Below are 12,053 nucleotides of genomic sequence, written 5' to 3' on the forward strand. Positions count from 1 at the left end.
ACAACAAACTCTGGAGTCTCCCCTTTTTGAGGAGAAAATGGGGTCCAGTGGGTAAGTACTCTCCTAAAAGGAGGAAGAGCTGGGATCGGCATCCAAGGGTCCTAATTCCACCAGATTCACTCTAATCATTTTTTTCCCCTTTTTTCTCCATCCCATGAAAAATAGCGGCCAATTCCCATCCATTCTGGGGAGTGGCAAGACTCTGGCGATGAGGAATGCTGGCCAGTGGGTTCTACAATATCTCCATTTTAGTTCGTGCAAGCCCCGGCCTTCCCCTATTCTGTGGACTGTCAGGAGAAAGGGGTAGGAAAGGTACAGGCCAGCTGTATCAAACCTGTTCTACTCACTCACCTACGGAAGTCCTGAGGCTGTACGTAGATGGGGTTGAACCGGTAGATGCCAGTGGTGAGGTTCGCATAGTGTCGGCTGTCTGTGTTGGCAATACAAGAAGCTAGAAAGGGAAGATCAAGAGAAATGGGGTTTTATGCGAACAACCAAGCCAAGGAAGTGGTAAGAGGTGGGCTGGCTGGAAAATTAGGACCTGGGTCACTGAGGAGCAAGGCCTGCAACCTCCTGGAAACCTGCAGCTATGAATGTTGGTCCTTCTGCCTACCCATTCTCAAAACCTTATTGAAACGCCATTTCAGCCAGAAATATGGAGGCTCCTCCCTAGGGCATTAGGGAGCTATCCCTTGATTGGTCCAAAGCTAAGTGTCCTCTCTCCATAATGACCAGGGAGGCCAAGACCTTCATTTCATACACATAGCCAGGCTATTTTAAAAATCTAGATAGCCAGAGGGCCGGCCGAGTGGCTCAGTTGGTTAAGAGCTCGCTCAAGAGTTTGATTGAGCTCTGAGCAACAGCGGTTCGATTGCCGGCCCGAGCTGAGCAGCTGCTAAGCTGCCAACAGGTGGCAGGATGGCTCAGCTTAAAAAAAAAAATCTAGATAGCCAGAAATCTAGATATCACTTCTTTATTGCCTTGACTTTCTTCTGTATCATCCTAGATCAGAAAGAAATAAACACCTTCTGGGGAATTTTACTGCTATAAAATGCAATCCCCTTAAAGTGGAATATAGCTTTCTGTTATTCTCACCCTCTGTCTTCTGAGAGTCAAACCTCAGGTCTAGAAAGTCCCAGGATACTCTTCAGTGTCCTACTTTCCTGACGCAGCTCATCCCACTCCCCGGCTGGGGCTGGGACTTATCCCCAGTAGGAATGTTCTTTGGAAAAAGACCCCTTTTCCCAAAGCATCAACTGAAATGTGGTGGGATGATATGAGATGGTAACTTGTCTTTTGTTCTATTTTCCACTCCAGGTTTCACACGGGTAACTAGGCTCTTCTCAATTCCTTGCTTTAGGGATTTCTACCAGTGGATTGCTGCCTATCTTTTTTTCTGTAAACGCCTAACTCTGTGGATGGGATTATGGCAGATGTCCCAGAAGGGAGAGGGTAAGGTAGAAAGCCTTTGAGGGCCAAGAGAGGAGAACATGGAATGGTGAGAGCCAGGGTCCCTGGATTGTGGGGACCCAGGTCCTGCTGTTGCAGGAGTCTGAGGAGGTGGCAGATCTCAGTGGGGATGGGGATGGCTGCCCGGTATCTTCAGGGAGGTGGGATCTTAGGTCTAGAATCAAAGATCTCACTCCCCAAACATGTCAGGGAATGAATCAGAGGACATCTCTAATCTGAAGTGACCTTGTAGCTAGGACGATGGATGGCTCAGAGGTAACCACAAGGAACAATGACCTCTGGCCAAGGGACTCCAATGTTATGTTGCTACATAAGACCTTGAGGGTCTGATTCACGGTAGAGAAACTTGGATGCCTCAAAAATATCTGAGGTTGAATTTTGTGAGGAGTGGAGCTTACAGTCAGATTTAAGTTGATTAAAAAAACAAGGCTGTTTTTTTCACGCCTGAGTTTGTGGATGTAGAATTTCACTGTAAGCTTTTTAAGGGCCCATGCCTAGCAGAGGAGCAGGTCCTAAGTACGAGCTTAGACAATGTTTGAGGGAACCCATGATTAAACCTAGATAAAAGGAAACTGGATCCAGCTCTTAACATTGGAGCATCTCCTCCTCACATCATAGACCAGACATCCTTAAATTGTGGCCAGCCATCATCTGGTGTCAGAATCCCTTGGGGTAGTTGCTCTAAAGGCAGATTTCAGGGTCTTCTCCAGAGTTGGTTAACCCAAATCTTTGGGAATAGGTCCAGGCAATCTGCATTTTAATAAATTCCTTAGGGGATCCTCTTTCACTCTTAAATTTGAGAACCACTGTATACACAGTGTAGATTTGGAAAGGATGCTGGGAGACTAGGGAAGGTGCATAGAGGGGTTGCTGCTGGGAGAGGAGAAAGAGGTTAATGTAAATGGTGTAGGTCAGGAGGTGTTGCTGGGCTTCCGATTCTGAGCCCGGCTGTTGAGCTGTATCTTAGAAAGGATCAGAGCCAGACTGGCAGGAACTTGGCCCTCTCTGTGGCTCCTCCAGAGGATGGGGAGTCAGGCTGACCCTTTCCTCCATACTAGAGTGGCTGGCCTAGGTTAAGCAAGAACCCAGGCTTGAATGACCTAATTTATTGTTTCCGCTCCTTTCCTGTTTGCTTTCTCACTTCCACTCCAAAGGGAAAATACAGTTCCAGTCTCATCAGGAGAGGAAGCAGCCAGCTGTTTTCAGGCTGAACAGCTGGGGTGGGGTGGGGGTGGGACAGTGGACATTGGTTAGGAGAGAGTTCCAACCCCAACCTCCCTCCAGCCACAGCTGATGAAGTCATTACCTGGGGCAACAATGTTGATTTCCGGGAAGACTGATTGTAAGGTCTGGAGGAGCAGCTGGTAGCCCAATGCCTGATCATCAGAAGGGCTGTCAGGCAGGGGCTCATGGGCATTCAACACGTGGAACTGGACCCGGTCATCAGCCACAGTGTTCTTGACTAGTTCAAGGACCTCCAGGGAGGAAGCAAAGGAAGTTCAATTTCTTATTAATCTGCTATCCAAGTACCACAGGAATTTAAACAGTCCTGATTTCTCTCAAGCAAGGCAGATCCCTGGAGTAACAGAGGAGACTCATCGTAACACTAGGACCTAACTTCAGCCGACTGGCTATAGGAGATAGAAGAGGTAGGTCTTCCGGAAAGCACTCTACAGCATGGTTGATTTAGGCTACGTGTTTGGGAGGCTTGCCTCATAGCCACGAGGCAGTTGGGGAATTGGAAAATCAGGAAATATGTGTCTTTCCCCTTGGGTTGTGAGCCATGGGCTGGGTAATATTGTAGAAGAGTCAGCAGAATGCAAATCTCAAGGCAGGGGGACAGATGCGATGACCTCACTTCAACCTGGGATAGTCTCAGACAGGTGATGAACAGGTCACACACTTTTCTTTCCCCTCTCTGGGCATCCTTGTTTCCTGTTTGTAACCAACTGCACTGGAGCCAGGAAGATGAGCTCAACACAGACAAAAAGTCAGGAGTTGGGGGAGTGGTAGTCAAGTTTTCTCTCTTTACCTCCTTTCCTCCGGAAGGAACCTGAGGAAGCTCCTAGAAAATTCAGTCGGCAATGACTAGAGCTGAATCCAGCAAAAGTTCTGGCAGGATGTAGACCAGACCCTAAGGATCAGGTCACATGGAGCCATGTGGGAATGGATCAGGAGGCTGGCTTAGGGCGGCCCCCAGACCCACCCAGCCACCCAGGGAAAGCTCCAGCACTAGTCTCAACCCACTTGATCAGCAGTTGCTTTAGAACTGCCTCTGCCCTTGATAGGGGAGTGTCCCATAGCTGGGGATCACTTAAATGGGGGTCTTTTCTCAAGAATACCCCCTATAGGTCAGTATCCCCTAGAAGCATGCTAGAAGCCGAGTCTGGAAAGGAAATAAGGGTTTTTATTTCTGGCTTAGAAACCACCATTTGAGCCAAACCAAATACCCGCTTTTGGATTTGTGGGGGAGTGGTCAACTCACTTAGAGCTTATTTTCACTCTAGCACAGCGGTTCTCAACCTGTGGGTCACGACCCCTTTGGGGGTCGAATGACCCTTTCACAGGGGTCGCCTAAGACCATCGAAAAAACAAAAAGCTATTTACATTACGATTCATAACAGTAGCAAAATTACAGTTATAGAGTAGAAACGAAAATAATTTTATGGTTGGGGGTCACCACAACATGAGGAACTGTATTAAGGGGTCGCAGCATTAGGAAGGTTGAGAACCGCTGCTCTAGCACTTATGCCCCAAATATTGTAATACAAAAATTAATATAGTATTGAGATTGTCTCAACCCGAGGTCATTCTCTATCTATGACGTGGGTTGCAACTGTGTCCACTGCCCCCTGACCCAAGTTACTTAAATTCCTGCCCCAGAAATTGAAGAGGGCACACAGATTGGACCCCTTCAGTGAGAGGCCACAGAAGTCCATCTTCTTACTAGCTGCTAGGCCAGGGGTTCACCCCACGCTTGATGCAAGGCAAGTCCTACGTCTACCTCATTTCTATGCTTCTAGTATCAAGAACACGAAAGCCATGCAAGAAATGTGAAATTTAAAAGATGTGAACCAATAAAAATAATACCCGGAGTTGTCTCATTAAGCAACTTGCCCAGGGTTATACAGTTAGTACTGCTGGGTTGGGTGTCTGAACCCCGTCTGTCTGATTTCACCAGGGCAATGTTTAACTGCTTCCCAAGTACATACAGGTTGAGGTGGTGAGAAGTAGAGCCAGCAAGAGGGTGGTGTTCATTTACGACAGGTTCCTTAATGGTACAAATTTTGAGCCAGAATTTGAAGGAAGGATATAAAACTGATGGAGAAAAGGCAAGAGGCAGTCTGTCTGAACATGGAAAGGGGCATGCACATAAACTGAGGGGTGACACCAAACTTTGTGCCTCAGCCAGCCACTTATTGTTGTGCGACCTTGTATAAGCTCCTCAGCCTCTCTCTGCTTTAGCGTGCTCATCGGTTAACAGGTAGAAAAGAGTAGCACCTACCTGGTAAGAGGTGGTGATCATTGCTGGATTAATATATGTACTAATGTGCTTAGGCCAGCGCCTAGCACATAGTAAAGACTCAATAAGAGTTAGCTGCTATTTGCCTGTTTAGAATAGAGGAACTGCCCTAAACAATAATCAGAGGCACAAGAATGGGACTAGAATGGGGGTTGTCAATGGTAAGAGGGACCCCAAAGATTACTTTAGAGTATATCAATCTCTAATTTCTCTAAACTTCTACAGTCCTTATAGCACATTCCCATAACATTATGTTGTTCTCTGTTTTATGTGTAGATATATTTTCCTCTCAAGTGGATTGTACATTTGTTGAAGTCAAGGACAATGGATACTTAAAAATTGGTAAGTCCAGCTTCTATCCTGCTGTAAGGCTGCTCATTAGAACACCCATGACAAGTTGTCATCCAATCTGTGCTCAGATACTTACAATGGCAGAAAGCGCACCATCACGTTATATTCCATTCCACCTTTGAGCAATTCAGTTATGAACGTCTTCCTTATAATGAACTGAGATATGGCGTCCTGTAGCATCTAAGCCCAATTCTTCTTTTTTTTTTTTTTGATATTGCATGTACTCCTCAGGATATAATAGAAGTAGACACATCATAAACATCTAGCAGAATTTCACCTCTGTTGAAATTAGAGGCCTACATTCTTGCTGCCTGAATGCTGTTCCCTAGCTCTGTGCGCCTTCTCAGGTCTCAGTGTAAATGCCTCCCGAGGGGACTGGCCACTGTATTTAGAGCTGCTCACTGCTCCACCCCTACCCCACAACCACTTTGTGACACATCATCCTATAATTTTCTTTGTGGTCCTTAACCTCTTAAAGTAGCACCTTGTTCATTTATTTGATTACTTGCTTGTTGCTGTCTCTTCCCCACTAGAACATAAGCACTATTGGAATGGGAGTCTTGGCCATCTTGCTCACCATTTTCCCAAGTGTTTATAAGCATGTCTGCACCATAGTAGCCACTCAATGAACACTTGGGGGATGGAGGAAGGAATCTTCTCTATTACACTATAGATAGGTGGACATCCAGCCTCTGAGGAGCTCATTACTACGCAAGCCTCATATTCCAAAACTCTCCTGTAAGTGAGGGCTCCCTGAAGCACCTCCCAGTGGCCTTATTTCTACCCCTTGAGGCTCATTCAGAACAAACCTCCCTCTTCACATTACATTTCTGAAGACTCTTGTTCCTCATAGATAGACTATGGAGACATATCTACATCCATAACATGGGAGAGACCAGTTAAAGACGGAGGAGGAGGAGGACTCTAGGAGCTGTTTATTTTCCTGCAGGATCAGCCTAGGGCTCTGTACCCATGGCCCTCAGACCAGCAGGGAGTGTCCCTGATGGATGGAACTGGAGCACGAGGGAGAGGCGCTACTGGGACAAAGGCTGCTGTGTGCTTTCGGGATGATGGAGGCTTTCCATTCCTCACTGGGCAGGTGGGCAGGATGGGGCTAGGGATTCCAGAGCTTTCATCAGATCGATGGGGAAGGAAGGCCACTGTGGCAGGGGACTAGAAAGGAGGGAAGAGTGCCAGCGCCTGCGGAGATGAAAGCCCCAGCTGCTGGAAACAGCCCTTAGAAAGGGCATGGAGTTAGAATGAGGCTGGAAAAAAACTGGTGGAAAGAAGCTCATTGAGGGGAATTCAGTGATTTCCTGGCCCCATGAGCCCCCCAGGGAGAGGACAAATGTTGGCACGTGATGAAAAGCAGCGGAGCCCAGGGCTCACACCGATCCCAGCTCCCCCGCGCCTCCCCTCGATGCTGGGTGACTCTGGGCAGGCTGTTAACCTGTTTCCTACCCTCTGCAATGAGGGTGGTGTCTCCCACCCTGTGTGACAAAAAAAACAACAACCAACAAAAACCAAAAAAACAAAACTTCCGTGGGGAAGAACTTAGGCAGAAAGGACCACGGATGTCTAAGTGTGGCTGACCCTTGAGAATCTGTGCCAGATACCCAGGAAACATCAACCACCCCTACTCTGCTTAATTCTGGAATGTATTATTCACCTGATAGTTGTTCAGTTGCCTCTTTTCATCATTTTTTGAAGGATCAGATTTAGCTTTTGAATTCTTTGTAGCTCAACCTGATGTTTAAAAAAGCTGGCCTTTCCTGTAGATGTCAAACATTCTGTGTAACTTCTAGTCGTTCTTCAGCCTACAGCTCAAATGTTACTTCCTCAGGGAAGCCTTGCCTGATCCACAAGGTCTGGTTCCTCATTATATTCCGTAATAGCACCCAGTCCCTTTTGGTCATAGTGCCCATTGCGGTTTTCCATTATACATCACTGTTATAAATTTTAAGTTGATGTTTGTAGCAGACCATTGCAAGGCTCTGTCCTCAACTCTCGTCTCCCCTAACTATACACATCCTTCCCACGGGATTTTATTGACGCTAGAGGTTTCAATTATGTTAATAGCCCTCCAGCCTATATCTCCAGTTCACTCTCTCTCCAGACCTGAGATATTTGTAATTGCCTACTAATACATTATAACCTTCTCAATCTTCTGAACCATTGTGTTTCTCTGCAAACTTGCTCTTCTTGAATTCTCAATCTTGGTTAAAGGTATCAGCATCTGGCCAACGACCCAGGTGAAAAACCTTGGAGTCATCCTGCCTTCTCTCGCCTCACATCCATTACACACCACATCCTGCTCAACCCATCTCTCTCACACTTCTTATGGGCGCCCTCTTCTCTGCCTCATGACCACAGCCTTAGCTGAGACCCTCATCCCCACTGCTTGAGATGTCACCACAGCTTCCTCTCTCTTCCTGCTCTAGCACTCCCTCTGCATTGCCACCAGCATTAGCCCCCCTAAAAGCAAATCTGAGCAGATCACTGCCTTGTTTGAAGACCTCTGTTAGTTCCTTTCTGTCCACAGATGAGAACCCAAACCCATCAGCACATCTGTCCACAGATGAGGGCCCAAACTCATTAGCATGACATATAAGGCTTTGATCCCCAAACTACACCTCTATTTCCATCTCCCTTCACTTCTCCCCAATCCATCCTACTCTTCAGCCTTATTTTACTGGCTCTGAATGCCTTACTTCTAGCAGTCCTATTTGTCCTTTAAGTCCCAGCTCAAATTTCCAGTGGTCAGAAAAGACTTTCCTGACCCTCAGAGGTAGCATCAGTTCTCTTCTTCAAACTGGTCCTATGGGCATTTGTTCATCTTGAATTGTTAAAATCATAGTATAGTGTGGTACCTTAAAGCATAGAAGTCTGGAACTAGTCTGCTAGATGTGTAATCTTGGGCATGTTTCTTGCCTGCTCTGTTGATCTGTGCCTGTTTCCCCGTTAAATGAGGATAATACAGTTTCTACCTCATAGGGTGGTCATGCAGATTAAATGAGTGTGTATATATGTTAGGACAGTGCTATACACATAGCAAGCCCAGTATGTTGGCTACTATTCTTATCATTTATTATTATCCATTGCCTACTCTAAGTTCCCCCACACCAGAGATCTCCTAACATAGCCAAGTACCTGGTACATAGGAAGACTTTGAACAATGTTGGTTGAACAAATGAGAGATGGGCAAGCCCTGGGATTGCAGCTAAACCTGAGGGCCATACATCCCTGATACTGAACCAGTTATCTGGAACATATGGTACATACCTCTTGAACTGTCTGTGAAGGGTGAATCCGGAAGTTGACTGTGGCCTGGGCCACCGAGGGGATGACATTCACCTAGAGGGAGAACCATAAACCCTGGCCTGAGCCAATCTCAAATTCACACACCTGATCCCTGCCAACTACCAATTACCAACTACCCACTACCACCAGTAGAGAGAGAGGAAGCAGATTGGATTTAAAGGGCTGGGGCTTAATTTTTTTAGTCAGCCCCTTGTCTTCCCTGGGCCCTTGCCAGGTGGTTGTGTTCAGAGTTAGAGGTGTGTCTCTGCTTTAGGGTAGACTTTTGTGCTTCTTGATGATCACAAGGAGCTGCTTAGAGCAAGAGTGCTTTCTTTGTGACCACTCAGACATCTGTTTTGGCCCTGGGCAGCGCCATTGGCAGTCATCTGTGTGCACTCACCTTCCCAGGGTGCCCAGGACCTTTCTGCAGGGGTGAGAGTCAGTGCTTACTCAGGACAGGGCATCGGCACGGGTAGCCTCCGCAGGCGCCATCACTGCGTGTTCAATCCCTGAAGGGGATCATGATAGTGCTGGTGGTGGTTTCTCACATCTAATTGTGAAATTTGACTCTGTTCTTTGCCTGACAAGGAAGAACCCGGACTAACTGCAGAAGGGAGTTAAGCTCTGGTGGGATTTTTTTTCCCTTGGAGGCCATGAGAGAACAGACTCCCCAATTACATATCTTTCTTTGAACTGGTGTGGTGCAAAAAAGCACTAGACTAGGGACAGGAAAACTGGGCTGTTACAAAGGAGCTAATTTTGAATAAGTACAACTTCTTTATGCCTCTATTTCTTAACTGGCAATCGAGGCAATAATACTCATAGAGCTGTTAGGAGGATCAGATGGAGTAACAAATGTTAAAAGTACTCTGGCCAGAAGAAAACACCATCCAAATGCAAGAACATAGTACTATTATTTTGGTGGACACTCTAGGCATCTGGGGAAGACAGCTCAGGTCTGGCTGACACACTGGACACTCCAGTCATCTGTGCCAGGAATTAATTCTGAGGCACCATTCACTCCCACTCAACCTGGGCTCCAGATTAGCAGAGTTCCACAAGGCCACACTGTAGTCTAGGTCAGGCGTCGGCAAACTTTTGAGACGGAAGAGCCAATCCTGTCCCTCACAACAATTTAAAAATTATTTGAGAGCCATAAATCTATTTTTACAAATAAGGAAAATTTAAAGTAATATTATAACAAGTAATAGTATTAATTATATCTTTATTAAAATAAGAAAAATTCACACATGTACATACCCAAAGAGCTGCATGTGGCTCGCGAGCCGCAGTTTGCCGGCCCCTGTTCTAGGTGAATGTGTTCCTTGAAGTTGTGTTGGTGATGCTGGTGGTAATAGGAAAGGTCTAACTAACCCCTTTCAAGGTTTCAGAAAGGCCTAGGCCCATGCCAACTAGCGTGGCTTGGCTTCCTTTTAAAAGAGGTGCCCCTGCGTGGCCAATCCAACTGGAAGCAGACCCATTTGCTGAAAAGTAGTTCTTGGAATAAATATTTATTAAAGTATTGATTCACCTGAAACTTATTTCTATAAAAGCAAACCTCATATAGAATTTATGTCTGCTAAGGCCACCCGATATTTAGTGTAGTTTGGGAATGACAATGTGAATATTTTAAGTGCTATATACATCACAAATATAGATTTTATAAATGGCTGGAGAGTTTCTCTTTCTCAACTCAGGGGAACACTAGGGGAAAACACATTAATCACTCATTAAATCTGTTAGGTGGGTATATCTTTCAAAACATGAGGAAGAATAAAAAAAAGACCTTTGGCGGTAGAAAGGTTAGAAAACTTTAGTCTATAAGATCAAAATGTGAGGTAAATATATAACATGTTGAATGAGTATAGGTTGCAAGAATTAACTCCCAAATAAACCCACTTCACACGAGTGTAATGGCTGTTTTTTGGTACAGATCCAAAGAACCTGAGGGGAACCATGGATACCCCCTAAAATACTAATATACAACATTTGGCCAGCAATTTCAGAGAGTTTGTAGATCTCTTGCTCTTGAGGGTTACCCAACGGATGACACAGGACAATTCAGCACTCAGCCTTCTTATTATTTCAATTCTAACCAAGGAGAGGAGGAGGAGCCAGGAGCTAAAGCCAAGGGACTGAGGTGTATGGGAGGGACCAGGCAACGTTACCTTGACCCCTGAATTGAACATGGTGACGGCTGTAGTGGTCCTGAGCAGCGCATTCATTACGTAATTCCTGTCCATTAATCTAAAGGAAAAGGGACGAAGGTCAGGTGTTGTCCAATGGAGAGAAAAAAAATGGGCTGGAGGATCACCCCCTTTCCTGAACCTTGGAGATCTTTAAGACGAGGAGAGACATCCGATATAAACATCAGATACAGTGTCTGGTGGCTGAGGGACAATTACTAGTCAGGCCCAGGTAAGTCAAGAAGAGGGCAGTGGGCGGGGGGTAGGTGTGGGGTGGGGGATGTGATGGGAGGAGAGAGAAAACTTTACCTTCGTACAAGGGGCCAAAATAGCCACAGGTTGTTCAGCACTATGTTGGTAGGGAAGGAAAACTGAAAAGGGAAAGAACCAGGTCAGCGGGATTTCAGAGGGGTCAGCCGAACAGGGCACTGTACCTAAGGCCTGGGTCTGGGCCCACTTTAGCGCTGCCTTGAGGGCCCTCAGCTGCAGCATTAAGGATGAGTGGGAACCAACTCCCAAAGGGTGCCTGGGTATGTTAGGTCTTAGGGTCTCAGATAAGCATCAAGAACCAAGAACCCCAAGGAACAAGATCCTTGCGGCTTGGCTCAGCCACTGGCTGGGAATTGGTGAGAATGGGCAGAGCACTGGTAAGCAGTAGGGCCCTTTTATTACTCTAAAGGCTACTTCTCCGCCACCCTCTCTTCCTCTTCCACAGCTGACCAGTAGGGTATGTGCGATTTCTTCCCACACCTCATTAGCCAGTTGCTGCAATAACCTCTTCAACGGCCCATTTCCAGACATGTTCGGCAATGGGTTCTGCTCCAGTCTGGAAGAGAAACGGAGTTCTCAAGACTTACCCAACCGCAGTCAAAGATCAGTGGTCTGAAGAGGAGGAGGAGGAGGGAGACAGGACGTTTCAACAGGCCTGGCCGGGTCTCCCATTCACCTCCACCAATCTAACCATTCGAACTTCTGAAAGCAGGACCGCTGCCTCTACTCCACCAGCAGGAGCTGTCTCTGTCTACCAAGTCCAAGTCGGGGCACCTCCACTCTCACACCACTTACTATGCACTAGCGGAATTGTCAGTCTCCTCTGTTAACTGGGAGTTCCTTGAGGAAACAGGCTGTCTATCTTTTCAACCACTGTATGCCCATCATCAGGCACAAAGCCTAAATATGGTAGAGTCAGTTGAATATTTAATTCAATAAATATAGTTCTTCTT

General features: G+C 46.4%; 1 protein-coding gene across 2 annotated transcripts in view; it reads right to left on the reverse strand.

The window, feature by feature from the left end:
• PM20D1 (peptidase M20 domain containing 1) overlaps positions 1-12,053 on the reverse strand; it is a 27,229-nt gene that overhangs the window by 8,214 nt on the left and 6,962 nt on the right. For both annotated transcript variants that reach the window (XM_019649579.1, XM_019649577.1), the window contains 6 exons: positions 11,581-11,656; positions 11,140-11,201; positions 10,813-10,891; positions 8,627-8,698; positions 2,777-2,945; positions 352-451 (listed from right to left, as the gene is read on the reverse strand). In XM_019649579.1, the coding sequence (XP_019505124.1) occupies positions 352-451; positions 2,777-2,945; positions 8,627-8,698; positions 10,813-10,891; positions 11,140-11,201; positions 11,581-11,656 (558 nt within the window). The remainder of the gene's footprint in view (positions 1-351; positions 452-2,776; positions 2,946-8,626; positions 8,699-10,812; positions 10,892-11,139; positions 11,202-11,580; positions 11,657-12,053) is intronic.

The sequence above is a fragment of the Hipposideros armiger genome, unplaced genomic scaffold, assembly GCF_001890085.2.
Source record: "Hipposideros armiger isolate ML-2016 unplaced genomic scaffold, ASM189008v1 scaffold_134, whole genome shotgun sequence".
NCBI lineage: Eukaryota > Metazoa > Chordata > Mammalia > Chiroptera > Hipposideridae > Hipposideros > Hipposideros armiger.